At 39.0% G+C, this 15,000-nt stretch overlaps 2 protein-coding genes across 3 annotated transcripts in view; both read left to right on the plus strand.

Annotated features, from left to right (window-relative positions):
- Positions 1-4,081, plus strand: part of LOC111327473 (TNF receptor-associated factor 4) — a 4,251-nt gene extending 170 nt beyond the window's left edge. The window contains exons 1-8 of one of the 2 annotated variants that reach the window (XM_022931674.2): positions 1-82; positions 290-562; positions 1,028-1,079; positions 1,472-1,543; positions 1,991-2,155; positions 2,735-2,812; positions 3,055-3,132; positions 3,295-4,081. The exon at positions 1-82 is cut by the window's left edge and continues 170 nt beyond it. In XM_022931674.2, coding sequence (XP_022787409.2) covers positions 327-562; positions 1,028-1,079; positions 1,472-1,543; positions 1,991-2,155; positions 2,735-2,812; positions 3,055-3,132; positions 3,295-3,981 — 1,368 coding nt within the window. In that variant the 5' untranslated portion in view covers positions 1-82; positions 290-326 and the 3' untranslated portion in view covers positions 3,982-4,081. Of the gene's footprint in view, positions 83-272; positions 563-1,027; positions 1,080-1,471; positions 1,544-1,990; positions 2,156-2,734; positions 2,813-3,054; positions 3,133-3,294 lie in introns of those variants that run through there. The other variant, XM_088763579.1, reaches the window with a different exon arrangement.
- A 4,571-nt stretch (positions 4,082-8,652) lies between these two features.
- On the plus strand, positions 8,653-13,372 carry LOC111327479 (TNF receptor-associated factor 6). Its single transcript, XM_088763577.1, has 7 exons — positions 8,653-8,903; positions 9,452-9,503; positions 10,033-10,131; positions 10,603-10,767; positions 11,015-11,092; positions 11,901-11,978; positions 12,488-13,372. Exons 1-7 carry the CDS (start codon positions 8,734-8,736, stop codon positions 13,304-13,306), a joined length of 1,461 nt encoding a protein of 486 aa, XP_088619703.1. The 5' UTR covers positions 8,653-8,733; the 3' UTR covers positions 13,307-13,372.
- Positions 13,373-15,000: the final 1,628 nt, after the last annotated feature.

Raw genomic sequence — 15,000 nt, forward strand, 5'->3', positions numbered from 1 at the left:
TGTAAGCCGGTCGCTGGTTAAATTCACGATCACCACGTTTTACTTCTCCTCGAAAACTATTCGTTAAGGTCGTTTACCGCAGGTAATGTAGTTCTCATAATAATGATTAAACTTGTATCTTATTTCCCTTACCGTTTAAAAAAGGATTTTCGATTTTCGATATTTTGATGATGGACTGAATCAATTTTATGGCACTCGTTCTTCGCCAAGAGTATCTTCTCTTTTCCAGAATCGAAACTTTTCACCCGAAAAGAAGGGCTAAGACCCTAACGAGTCACGCGATGTCTAGTTTTTCAGATGTTGATTGGCGTGGGGTAACAGAAGAAATGGAACGTTTGATCACGCATGTTCGAAGACTTCCGGTCCGAAAGAAGAGAACGAGAGGGACATCAGTGAGAGAGTGCGAAATCGCAGCAAATCTCAGCGGGTATGAATACCAGTTCTCAAACAGAGCTTCTATGGACGGAAAATGTACTGTGTGTCATTTGAAAATGAAGGCTTTGGTGCAGAATGTCAGTTGTGAACACAGATTTTGTAAAACCTGTATGGAATCCTTATTGAGGTAGGCGCGCAATGAACGCCATAAATAATCAAACGATTTTGCCACCCGTATAACTAATATGATCAAATGGAATAGCTGAGATGGGCGATATTTGCCTGCGTTGCGCATGAACAACCCAGTAAGACAGTATGGTTTAACAAGAGCATTTGATTGCCATGATATTACGTGGTCAGTTCATGAAATCGTCCTAACTTAAAAATGCGAACTATGAAGAAGAATAACAACATGTATTCGCATAAGTATGTCGCTTTTAATGATCAACAGGTTCGCTCTTAGCAAATCCTGTGTTTTCATTTTCGAGAGCCTTTTAACACTGCGTGTTGTATATAGTATTTCAAGGGTTTCTCTTCAACATGATCAGCAGGAAACAGAAGAGCAATATCGAAGCATTTGTCTTCCTTTACATGAAACAATACAACGGGCGGATAAATATTTACTTGTGATATGTAAATTCTATTTGTTCAGGCGGTCGTTGCCGACATGCCCAGCTGATCGACAGCCATTGTCAAGTGAGAGGGTATTTATCTAGTCACGCTCTTAAGTAAAGTCACGTTGTCACGAGAACTCCTGAATTTCTAATGTGAATATAATTTTCGCTTTCATTGAAAGGAATTCAAGCCTTTGGTTTTTTTTTTTTTCATCAGTAGCATTAATTTTGTGCACATTTGAATTTCAAAGCCTTAAAAGCGTAGTCTTAGTTTTTTTTTTGTTTGTTTGCTTGTTTTGCTGCATTTTATCTTTGACTAGAAACTCTGTTTCGAGTTGGCAAAATAAAACACTGATTAGTTAACTGAAAACTGAAAAAGATAAAACGCTACATAAACGTAAAGCAGACTTGTTACTGTATTTGTCTTTTGGTGTGAGTTGGCTAACCTCGTTAGTTATACATCATTTGTCTTCAACTCTTAGATTATACCAAATCGTTCTATGAAGTGTTCCAATGTGGGATGTCCTTGGATAGGAGACCAGCGGGCAGAGGAGGTAAAGTTGCGGGTTATTTATCAGTAAGAGTGTTATGGTGAATGGGAAAAACTTTTGGACCCTCGGTACATTTAAGCCATTCGCTGGCTCAAGTAGTGGCCTCATCAAAAGCTGGCTTTGTACAAAGCTATGAAAACAGGGTTTTCTAATTGTATTACGCAGATTGCCGGTAAGCTTTAGACTGAAACCTTTTGCTTTTTTTCCTCCGTCACTTTTCTAAACAAAACAGCATCCAAACTTTAAGCAAGCCCTCCCCTCCCACCCCCCACCTCATTCGCATGATTTGGCAGCCAAGAGGCCAACTGAAAAGTTCTACTATAGGGCATATTAGGTAATTTCTTGTCACAGAATGCGGCATGATATTACTTGCATATTGCGTTGTTATTGCCGAATATTTTACCGGTTTTTAAGCTCAAGCTCAGCAAGGGTTATTTCAATTTGCTGCAGAAACATCAGTCAGAATGCTTGTTGAAAGTCGTACGATGTCCAAACTCAGGATGCACAGAAAATTTTACTAAACAAGACATGACAACACACGCGGCATTTGATTGTTCTTGGAGGAAAATGGATTGCAAATATTGCGGAGAAACATTTATCAAGAATCAGAGGCAGGTATGAAAGTAAAACACGAAATTAAAGAAATTGAAATGCGGTTTGAATCCTGAATATCCATCTCCCAGTGCAAACACTGTTAGCTTGAAAGTACCAGAAGAATGTTCTGCTTCTTCTGGAAAGAATTTTCTGTCACTCTTTCAACGATAAAAGCTAGCAGGAATTTGATCAATATCACTGGGTCAGTTTTTTTAGCTTTGTGGAACGTTATAAACATCTTGCAAAGTTAAGATCATGGTTGAAAATTTTAATTTTTTTTTCAAATTTCATCGAGCTTTTTCACATTTCCTTTTTCTTTTTTTCATCTCAGTTTTTCACGCCTATTAGTAGCTTGTTCGCGACATGCAATTAGTATTACGAATCGCGACGACAGAAACAGCGCCATAGTGGAAGAGTTAAAAATGAGAGAAGCTTGGGTCGGGTCGCGGGAACCCTACCCGACCCAAACTTCCCTCACTTTTTTACTCCTCTGGTTTTACTAATGTACTATTTCGCTCCGTTTAGATAATTGGACGCCTGGAACACGCTGGCCTAGTTGTAAATCTACATATCATTGTGTTTCTTATTTTCATTCACCAGGAACATTTTGATGTTTGCAAGAAGTTTCCTGTTCAATGCACCAACCATTGCGGATTTACTGATATCCCACGAGAGAAGGTTTGCTGTTTTTTGCACCTCCCCCTTCCATCCACTACAGGCTATCCACTATTTTTTGCGCTGTGGCAAAAATTAATTGCAATTGCTATCTTTAAGAGAAACATGTAAACTTGGAAGTTGTTCCAATAGAGATACTTTCTCTCAGTGACTGACACACGGATCATGTCTAGGACTTGTCATTGCATTTCTCTGATTAACATGATTACATTTCATTCCTTTGTATATATCTCTTTTATTTCCAGTTGGAGGTTCATATTCAAGACGAATGTCCGAACACTGAGGTTTATTGTGAATTCAAGCTTTTAGGATGTGAAGCAAAGGTATGTAATTATCATCATGTTTTATGAGATAATGCACCTTCCAAATGATAAGTTTCTATAATCTTATTGCTTGCTTCCTAAAAGTTTTTGATGTTGTTTAGAAAAACTACATATTTATCACTTCTGAGTGTTACAATTTAGCCCATTATTCTTTTTTTGCAGTTTCCTCGATCAAATACCCAGTCGCACTTGGAATCTAACGTTGAATTTCATCTCAACATAGCTCTTCGAGGTCTCGAAGCCACGCGCCATCGAGTTCGTTCTCTGGTTGGTATGGTGAAGGATCAGTCAAAGAAGATAGAAAGACTAGAAAAAGGCGTGTCAAAAGACAGGGATCAGTCTCAGCCAGTGCTTAAGCGGAAGAAAGCAACTGAATGCTCACTCTTTGTATGGAAAATATCTAATTTTCAAGCTGTTTGTGAGAGAGCGCGTTCAGGAAAACAAGAAGTCATTCTTAGTGAACCGTTTTATTTGACTAAAAACGGGTATCGATATCAAATCAAAATGATGCCCAATGGAGGTGAAGCTGCGTCAACTCATGTTACAGATAGTTCATTTAAGGGACTTTGGCTGTCGCTCTTTGTTAAAGTTGTTCCTGGTGAATTTGATTCCTTGTTATCGTGGCCGTGCAAGGAGAAAATACGACTGACAATGATTGATCCAAACCGTAGTCAGGATAAAAAGAAAAACATATCGACTGTTATTGACTTGGGCAGACAAGAATGTCCTCGGCCTTTAAGCGAAAGAGGTGAAGGAATTGGCTGCCCTGATTTTGTTTCTCAAGGCGTTTTGCGAAACGGGGCATATGTTAAAAATGATGCAATTTTTGTAATGGCAAGCAAAGTATAACACGGGATGTCGTGGATTTGCACATATTTCTTATTTTGGTGAAATTTATACAATACATTTTGATTGGTTCTTATCCCTGATCCTTAAGGGGACAAACACATTTCTGTGTTCACCATTGATTCCAAACAGAAGCAGGATAGTCACAAAAAACTGGCAAATTTTCGGAAAGTGCAGTTATCTTTTCCTGTTGTGTAAGCGGGCCATTACCAAGTCCAACAAATTTGATCCAGCACAAACGTCACAGAAGGAAAAGAATGATCGGATTACATTTACCCTCATATTTCACCCTCACAATCACCCTGTGAAGTCCATCGTTCTAAAAAACTTCAAATTACTTCAAAATGGTCCCCTGACTGGCATGGCATATTTTGACAACCTCCACTAATTTCATTCAAACGCAATAAAAGCAAAGACAAGTTTTGGTTTGTACTGCACTCCACACAAATGATCAACTCGGAAAATTTAAATGCAAAACTTATCCTTTCTTTTACCAGCTGAGTCAAGCGACCATTAAGATCACAGATCATTTTCTTTGTACCTCCACCAATGTCATCTAATGCACTTATCCCTTCAAGGTCTGTAAGGTCATACCTCGGCGAAACAAGAAGACAATTAGGCGACACCGAGATTCCGAGAACACGTTCGTAAAGAGGAATGACAATGACGCATCCAAACCAGTCACCAGACACTTTAATCTCCTCAGTCGTTCTAAGCAACCTATGGCAGTTTGCGGTCTTTTCCTTCATCTGCGCATTTCAGAAAGCCGCAAAACATTAGACTAAAAATTGATCTTTTAAGTTGACCCTCTTTATTCCCCACAGTATCAACAAACGCTCTACATTCGACTTTTTCATTCATGGATTTTCCGCGATACCATATTCCTCCTCTTTAGCGTAGCTCCAACTTTCTGTATGTCAACCACGCGGGACCCACAATTCTCGATTTGCTTTGACGAAGGGCTATATCGTCGATAACTTGTTAATAAAGCGAAATCATCCCAGAAAACCCATATTTTGTAAGTTTGTTTTCCACTTTTTTGCTATGTTTTGTCTCAATGGAACAGAATACTATTGGACAGCTTTGTTTCGGGAATTTAATAAGGTACTAAAGGAGCAAGAAGCGTAAAGAACTGCAGCGACTGACCCAGAACTATCTATACTACCTTGGTCCCGCAGGAGTGCTTAAATCACGGGGCAAATGCACTGTTAAACTGTTCGGCACCTCGCATATGTTCATTTTCCTTCCATCCATCGCACATTGCCGTATATTATACATTTGCAGCAGTGAGCCTGTCGCCTTGGCCTGAACTCTCTTAATTTACCATAGCAGAGGATGGTAAGTCTTTAATTAACGGAAGATTACTTGACAAATCTGCGACATTGGATTTTAAACGAAACCGATTTCATCGCAAATGCCAAATTAGTCAAATCACTGTTTGAGATGAGATAAAAGACCGCCTCTTTACCTTGTCATTGCAAAACACAGAAATTTTAAAAGTCATTCACACTTTGTCAATTGTGCCTTTTGGCTCTCCCTTCCCTTAACGATGTGCACAGTACTGCTGTTTAGCATATGCTTCTTTACTCTTCAACTGAAAGGTGTCACATCGTGACAGTTACTTATCAAAAAAATGTTTCAAAATTTGCTCGGAAGCCTTTAATTACCTTTACAAATAAAAATGTTTCGGCGACAGCTTTCTCTTTAATTTGACTGAACCCGAATGATTTAGGGTTACAATTACGAGTTTAATTACGGGAAAATCCTCCTTAAACTTAACAATTTGATAGCGAGTGAGTTAAACTTTATTCTAATTAAAGAGAAAGCTTTCGCCGAAACATTTTTATTTGTAAAGGTAGTTAAAAGGGTTCCGCATAAATTTTCAAACATTTTTTTGAAAAGTAACTGTCATGATGTTACACCTGTCAATTGAAGAGTAAAAAAGCATACGCTTTTGAAGAAACAGCAGCACTGGTATGACAAACACACACGAGTTAACTGATCATGCGACGATTTTCTCGTAAAGAGGAAAACAGAGATCTTACAGAAAGTATTTTTTATTTCCAACAACGATTAATCTTCGAAGATTTACCTCCGTTCCGTTTTAAAATGTCACGGAAAGTCAAATTGTAAGTGAATGCGAATATGTGTTTTGGAGTTGTCAGTCTGCTTGTTTGTTTTCTGTAATGGCGTGTGTAAATCGGTTATTCTTACACCGAAAAGCTGAAGTCAATGAAACTCTTTCTACTTAGATACAAGGAGATTTAATGCGACTTTTATTCATCGAACTACTGCGTTTCTGCCGTTAAATTTACGACAAAAGTGTATTTTAGGATTTTGAACTGGTGCTGAATAAAATTCTTTGCTAGCCTAAACTTAAAAATTCGTTCGTATCTGGCGCATGTGAAACCCATTTGTAGCTTAAAGGTCAAACAGGGATTGTCACTCACTAAATTGGCCCGCCATTAAGTCTTGTGATCGCCTTCGCATGAAATTGTTTTTTATGTTGTTGTTGTTGTTAAGTCAGCGTTTTACTAGTCCGCGTTTTTCTAGTCAGCGTTTTACTAGTCCGCGTTTTACTAGTCCGCGTTTTACTAGTCCGCGTTTTACTAGTCTGCGTTTTACTAGTCCAGACCAGTCCAGTCCACTCCTCGAAATACCATATGCCCAAATGAAACCCATACTGAGTGGAGTATGGTTGGGTTTCAGGTGACGTCACAAGCTTTGCTGAAGTTAGTGTCCGCCATGTTGGTGTCCCTCGGGTGTCAAATTTATGAATAATTAGTCGATTTCTATAGTGAAGCCCTCTCTCTTACCGCCGTATTATTTCGCCAACTACATGAATATCCAGGAAGAAAAAAGCGATAAAAGTATCTGGCATTCATCTTAAGGTATCCCAGTGCTCTCTGAGTATGCCGAAAGCTTAGAGAGTTGGAAGGAAAGATGTTTGCAAAAGATCTCGGTCATTGGGGTTGACCCTGCAAGCATACCAGCCGAGAAGTTCAGTCCAAAATGCTTGCCTACTGTGGAAGCGTCGGACTTGCTGAGTTACCTCGTTCTTGAGAACAGCTTCTACACCAAGAAGCAGTTCAAGGCGTTCAAGAGTCTAGAGGCGTTTAATCAAATGGTGTCGGGATTTATAACCTCAGTTGTAGGCAAAGTAATCGCCGGCAAGTATGCCGTGAGAGCACGAGTTTGGCATTCACAGCATATGAATGAGCCTTTAGTGAACATTTGGGTCATTTCCGAAAACGATGGGACTATTTTGTCAGCCCATTGCTTGGGATGCAAAGCTGGACTGGCTGAGTCATGCTCACATATCGCGAGTGTTTTATTTATGTTAGAGGCAACTACTAGAATTCATGGCAAGGTCGCTGGGTGTCACGAAAACTCAGACACCGAAAACTCAGGTCCCTCGAAGTGTTCTCCAAGCTTCCGAAGCGCTCCATAATTCGATAGTGCATAGCATAAAGCATGAACCAATTTTTTTATAATATAATCGGTGGAATAATGCAACAAATCCGACGCGAAAGACGAACAACAATATCAAGAGTGATTCTTCAGTGAGGCGAATCGTGACGGCGCTGATGCCGAGTCTTCTTTTGCGTTGTTTTTCTCTTTCTGCCTCATTTAAGAACTCTAGCCCAAGGGTCGCAAAATTGTCTTCGTTTTGGGACTGGTGGGCCGAGTCTCTGTTTGTATCCATTATTATCGCGAAATATTTAAGAATTTTAACAGAGCGACAACAAGGATCTGTGCGACGAAGTACAAAAAGGTAAACACACGTCCCTTTCGGCTCGTCAAAATCACGCCACATTTTAATACTTTGGTGTTGGAGCGAGCGCATTTGATCCCTTTAACTGTGAATGAAAAGTTCAAAATTAACGGGAAAAATGGAGGAAATCTAAGCTAAATGAAGTCTTCTGTCACTCTAAAATGTTTTAATACTCAACCATCGGACGATTTTGCGAAACGTGCAACTTGCGGCCTTGCTTTTGCTGCTTCAGTTGGATGAAGACCCAAAAGGTCAAAATACACGAGGGATTACCAGGAGTGATCATGAGTCGAATATATCTCTTCAATTTTCGAGGAGTCTGAGTTTTCGGGGTGTGAGTTTTCGTGACACCCCAAGCTTACTTGCACTCAGGTAAAATGCTCATGGATTTTGCCGACATAGGTCAATGAAGTGCCGTATGCGAGGGCTAAAGACATCGATTTCTCATCGGCTAAGAAGCTCAAAGAAAAGTTCGACCAAAAAATCGAGGATCTACAACAGCCGCAAGCCTCGAACAATACAACAACTTCTAGTTCCTCCTGTTCTTCTTCCCCTTGATTTGTGATGATCTTAGGTATAGCGCATTAGATCATATATATAATGAATTTTGCGCTCTAGAAATAATAAAATTATTAAATTATTATACGAAAAAATCCTTAGTCTTTATGCTTTCCACTTTTGCTCGAACAGCCAACAATAATGCATAAAACCATCCCTTCTTTCTCACATGAACTCTTCGTTAGATACGGTTTGTTTACGCTCGAGGGACACCAAGATGGCGGATAGTAACCGTTGCTAAGGTGTTGGTCACGTGGGTGAAACCCAAGGATTGTTGCCATAATGTGCTCTCTACAAAACATATAAACTATGGTACAGGATCTCTCTTCTTAACCGCAGGAGAGATCCTGGGAAAGACAGAGACTTTTATGTCAAGCAAAATTGTATAAACTTCCCGTTTTATTCTGAAAAGCATTTCAATAATGACGGAGACAAACAACGCACCAAAACTAGGCGGGTACGATTACGAATTTACAAGCGATGTTCCGGAGGATTTTGAATGTCCTGTGTGTCATTTACCGATGAAGGATCCTGTTCAGATTGTTCAATGTGGACACAGATTTTGTAGCATCTGCATGGAATCACTCTTTCGGTAAATCCGTTGTGCAACATTTTTGACTCCATTCTTTACGTAAACAAATTGAATTGTTTGCTGTTAGTTTGAGTCTTGTATGCTAGCGGTCGAATCTGTGCTTGTAGTAATTTTCCAGCTTGCCTAGCACGTTTAAGCACGCTGAAGTGCCTAATGGCGGAATCAGTAAAGTTGGAGTTAAAACTCTTCCACACAAATACAAATTAAGATCGGATACCTCTCTATGATAACAAACCAGCCATCCCAGCAATGGTGGCAGTTGTTTTACTTTTGTACTTGGTGCGTATCATGTACGATTTGATTTGAATACCAGCGTGATATCAAATTTTTTTTTTATTATTTGTTATTTCGTCAATGCCGTTGACCCGAATCCTAACCGAATTTCCACAACTGTTTATGTAGTAGCTATCTTGTTTATTACGTGCTTTTTACTCCTAAGGCTAAATTCGCATAACGCACCCTTGAGATTACCGTAGGGAACATTAATCAGTCATGTTTATAGAGTAAAACGTTCCGCCTATGATCTTTCTTTCTTTTTTGCCTGCCAGACTGCCGTCGCCGTTTTGTCCAGCAGACAGACATCCTTTGTCACGCGATGAGGTGAGTCAGTGGTAACGCAAAAGAGGGTCAATAAGACAGGAATTCGAGTCACAAACACGTCTGTAGATTGTCATTACAGAGGAATGCCTGGATAAGTTTACAACATTTGCGATGAAACACTCAATTCATCGCCAAGCCTCGCTTTTAAGGTGCAAACTGGTAAATTTTATCAGGAAACTACTCTCAGAGCCCTGCAATGAAAAGAAATGACCCACATGAAAACAAAATGAAAATGACATTAAGATGCATTAACGTTTTTGAGCAAACTAGGCTTGGGGTGAAGTTTTAGTAAATAACCTTTCTGGACAGGTAACTCATCAAGTTTCACTGACCGTTTCCTGGTTCCAATTTATACCCCTGGGGAGGGGGGGAGGGGGAGGGGAAAGTAGAGGTACTGAGAATGTCTTATACAAGAAAAGAACAGAAAAGCCCGGCCGGGGCTCGATCCAGGCTCTCGTGATCTGGAGTTAAGGATGCTAGCAACTTGGACACCGAGTTTGACATAATTCTAGAATATTTCATATGACAGATATTTCAAGATACTGCATGTGGTCGAAAAATCCTGGACTTGATCGTGAAGTGTCCTTCAAATGGATGTCCATGGAGAGGCGAACTTCGTGATGTAGAGGTATACCACTCATAAATATTACACTAAGGGTGCCATAGGCTTGCAATTCTCTAATGGCGAGTATTTGATCAGTCTAAGAGTTTCCTAAACTTTCTTGGTTCAACATCACTTTTACAAAAATTGTAGAAGTGACTAATTGATAAAGAACAATTTAATTTCCTTCCTTCCGTTCGTCCTATTGGCGAGGGTGGGGAGACGAAAAAAGCTTTACAAATATCTTAGTATTACTAACAACTTTGCAAAAGGTCTCGGAAGCTTCAAAGAAGAAATATCTTTCGAATGTGCAAGACTATCTAAGAAAGGCTGGATTGTAGACGAGTTAACTTATTTAATTACTAGTTTTTTCATCTATGGAGATCCTGTATGATAGTAATTTTGTGTTAGGGAAGAAACCTAAGATTTAATATAACGCGTCAATACCCTTCGAATCTGCAAAAACATCAACTTCTCCTGTTTCTATATGATTTCCAGAAGCATCATGCAGAATGCTTGTACAAAGAGGTGCAATGTCCAAACTCAGGATGTACAGAAAAGCTCCTGAAGAAAGACGTGAGCTCACACGTGGAATCTCGATGTTTGTGGAGAATATTACACTGTGAATATTGTCAAGAGTTAGTTATCTTCAACAACAAACAGGTGGGTAACGTTAAAAGTTAGTGATCCATCCCTAAGAACATACTCCTTCAATGAATTTACTTTTAGTTATACCAGCTTAGTTATACCACACGACGTCGAACAATCGATCGAGTTGAGGAGTTCGATTAAAAATAAGACTTAAAGCGTAAATTTAATATTATTGCCAGCAAGCCAATACGCTATACAGCCAATGAGATAGTGCCGTTTTAAAAAAATGGAATCTGATATGTTTTCTTTTTTTTTCCAGAAACATTTTGATCATTGTTCATCGTTTCCTGTCAAGTGCAGTAACAGCTGTGGCTTAAGAGAAATTCCCCGAAAAAAGGTTTGTAAGCTATGCTTGCCTATCTTTCACATTTTAGAAGAGATAGATAAACTTTTTTAACGTTTCATACCTTGTAGACTAGGAAAATCCCATACTAATATGAGGACGCAAAATAAATAGACAACCAGAAACAAATTGGGTGAAATTCAAAAGTATGTAAAATGTCTAATAATAATAATAATAAGAAGAAGAAGAAGAATAGAAAATCCAACAATAATAATATCAATCTAATAGGCTAGTAATAGCTGATCATGATCTGATAGTTCATTAATATTCCTAAAGAAAGTTGATGTGTAAAAAAGCGATAAATTATGTTAAGTATGATGAGCAGAGCGAGAAAGCCTTTCAGCCATCATCCATCAGTCAAACTAAATCACATTTTAAAGGTATTTAAAGTTTTTTCAGACCTAACATCTGGCGATAGTTTTTCCCATAACCAACAATCGGTGACAAAATTGTCGACACATTAATCTTTTCAATCCCGTATTACTTCATTTTTATCTCTTTTTCCCTCGTTAAATTAACGTTTTAGCCCCCTTCCCTCTAAAACAATGTTGTATCATGATTTCATGAACTTTTAGCCAACATTGAACATTGAATTAGAGTGTGGTAGAAACAGGAATGTTTTGCTTTACATAAAAGTCTGAATGACGTAGAGAGAAGTAAGAGAAGTTATGATTATTAAAAATGTCATTGATAGAAGTTTGACATAACTTATGCGCTTCATTTTGTACATAAGAAGTATACACCATTTTTTCGTAACAAAGGGGTCTATAGGTTATAATGTTGTTTTTGTTATCCTTTACAGCTTGATGTTCACATTCGTGATGAGTGTCCAAAAACTGAAGTTCACTGCGAATACAAGTACTTAGGATGTGAGGCTGTGGTATGAGCAATTTTAAATGCCTCTTATTCTGGTAGTTAACATCGAGGAGTGTTCTATTGCATTTTCCAGGAAAATAATCATAGCATGGCCAGTATTTTTTTTAAGAAAAGCCATAGAAAGAGGGTGGTAATGATCCTATAAAATTAGGAGATAACCGAAGCTGAGAGGTGGAGACAAAGCAAAACTACAATTCAAGGGCGGAGCATTATTGTTTGAGTTAAGATCACAACGAATCCCTGCCAGATATCATGAAAAGATTTTTCCGTTTTTTTGCACCGCTTTCGTTTTGCTTTATTTTATTCTATTCCATTCATTTCACTTCATTTTAGTCAATTTCAATTCAGTTTGTTTCATTTGATAGTATTTCTTTAAATTCGATATCATCATTTTTTGGAGATTAAAATCCCAGACCTACACGATGAGTATAGATTCTCAGATCGGTGAGAGTACAATATCACAAAGCTCTTAGTCTCATGAAATGAGCGATGAATCTCTTTCTGTGCTCACAGTTCCTAAGACCAACCGCTAAGTCTCACTCGGAATCTCAAGTTGAGGGACATTTGAAGTTAGCTGTTCGCAGCCTCGAAGCCACTAAACATCAAGTCCAAGAGCTTGTTAGCCATCTGAACTGTCAGGCACAGAAGATGGAGCGATTGATGACTAATGATGAAGAAAAGTCACAGCAGATGGAGCGACTGAAGGCCGAAGTTGCAGAGAAGTCAAAGCAGGTGGAGCAATTGATTGCCAGAGATGATAAGAACACAAAGCAGATCGAACAGCTAGTTACCAGAGATAAGGAGAATTGTAAGGAGATGGAGCGATTGATGGAAAAGGTTTACGAACAATCACAGCAGATAGAAAGGCTAAGAATGACGGCTAGGAAGTGTGCTCCTTTTGTTTGGAAAATCTCCAGCTTTCAAGCCGTTCTTGATAGGGCAAACAGAGGATTTCACCCGCAAAACATTCTATTGAGCGAAAAATTTTATCTTACCGAGAATGGCTATAAATCACGAATCAAATTGGTACTTTTTCACAAGCAACGTTTCTTGTCTCTCTATATCAGGATTGTTCCAGGTAAATTTGATTCGTTGTTACCGTGGCCATTTCTTGATAAGGTGCGCGTTTCGCTGGAGGATCAAAACCCATGCAAGGAAAAGAGGGAAAACTTATTTCATGTTTTAGAATTTGCGAAAAGGAAAGAACGTGTGACTAAGCCTGTGAAAGACGACAGATTTGATTGTGGCTTTAATATTGCTCATGAAGTTTTACGAACACGATCATATATCACAAACGATACGATTTGCATAACTGTCAGCAAAGAAAGCTAAAATTTACTTTTTACTCGAGCCCAGGATGTGTAAATAATAATAATAATAATAAAGGTTTATTCAATACCTGTTTTCGTACAAGAGTAAAATACAACATGTTTACAATAATTACATTCTCAAACTTTTTAAAAAGTTATAATAAGTATTACTGTTAGTAAATTTATATTTACAAAAAAAAAAAAAAAAGATATATAAAAAAAAGACACAACTTCTCCTAGTCTGTTGATATATATATCTATATATATATATATCTGATTTTTTTTTTCAGGTCCGATTTTCGCTATTGCATAAAAAGCTCTATATATATAGCCTAATTTTTATGTCAGGTCCGATTTTCGCTATTGCATAAATAGCGCTCTCTACTGCGAGGATCGTGCATCATACGTATATATATATATATATATATATATATATATATATATATATATGTATAAGCGAAATAGACAACGTAGGATCCATGACAGTGTATATATACATATATATATATGTATATATATATATATATAGCGGTTATAAATTAATGACAGGAAGATCGTTCACCGTTACTCTGAGTTTCACGCGTGAAACTCAGAGTAACGGTGAAACGATCTTCCTGTCATTAATATATAACCGCTATTGAAACGCTCTGCAACCCGCATCGAGCACTTTTTCACAGCCACAACTTCTCCTAGTCTGTTGATATATATATATATATATATAACTAACTGCAGACAGTACTGTTTCGGCCTTCTGGGCCTCATCAGTGCAGTTTTTTTATGTTTAAGGTGGACGGCCGGGCCCCGATGAAGGGAGGTGCAATCCCGCCGACCTACATGTCTAATCCCAACCCATTGGCTTACGTGCAATGCCTTAGGGAAGGGGACCACCAGAAACGAGGGCCACCAGACGCCAAACTCGCTGGGGAATCGAACCCCACCTCACTTAAAAATTAACACACTCACACCCAAAAATTAAACACACCCGCTCATTACTTAACTAATTATTTTCTTTTGTTTTTCTTTTTATGACCTTAATTAATTACTTTGGGAACTTTTTGTTGAAAAATTTTATAGCAGTCTTAAAGTCCTCATCTTTCAAACCAATAAAGCGGGGATCTGAAGTCCAACGGCAAAAACGTTTTCGCTGATCAGGCGGTTTACGATAATCAACCGCAATCTCCCACAGGATTGCACGGTGGTCTGCAGAACAGGCTGCCAATTCCGGAACTTCAAGGAAAACATCAGGGCCATTGCGGATATCACTCATGGGTGAAACCACAGGACTTTTAGATGGGGCCTGTTGAGTCCTCTTAACTGAAACGGGAACAGAGGAAGCGGGGCGTTTCCGGGAAACAGTGGTCCAGGGACCACTTTCACCAGCCATGTCAGAGTCAGCAGGGTTAGCAAAACCCTCGGTTGCTGATATAATATTCTCATTTCCAGTCGTTTCACAAGAGGCGAACCGGTCTTCGCTTGCATCAGAGTCTGGAGGTGAACCAACTTCATCTTCAGAGTCTTCAATAGCAGTGTCGGGGGTCTCTTCTTCGGCGGGAGTGCTCTTCACCGGAGGAACAGCCACACCGTTCTCTGTAACAGGGGCGTCAGCCTCAGCTGGAGCAGCCACGGTCACCTTACAATTCCGAGCCAAGTGCCCATCTTGATGACACCGGAAGCATTTTCCTTTGAGAGGACAATCAGCTGACTTGTGGCCAACTT

The sequence above is a fragment of the Stylophora pistillata genome, chromosome 6 (genome assembly GCF_964205215.1).
Source record: "Stylophora pistillata chromosome 6, jaStyPist1.2, whole genome shotgun sequence".
In the NCBI taxonomy this organism is placed as follows: domain Eukaryota; kingdom Metazoa; phylum Cnidaria; class Anthozoa; order Scleractinia; family Pocilloporidae; genus Stylophora; species Stylophora pistillata.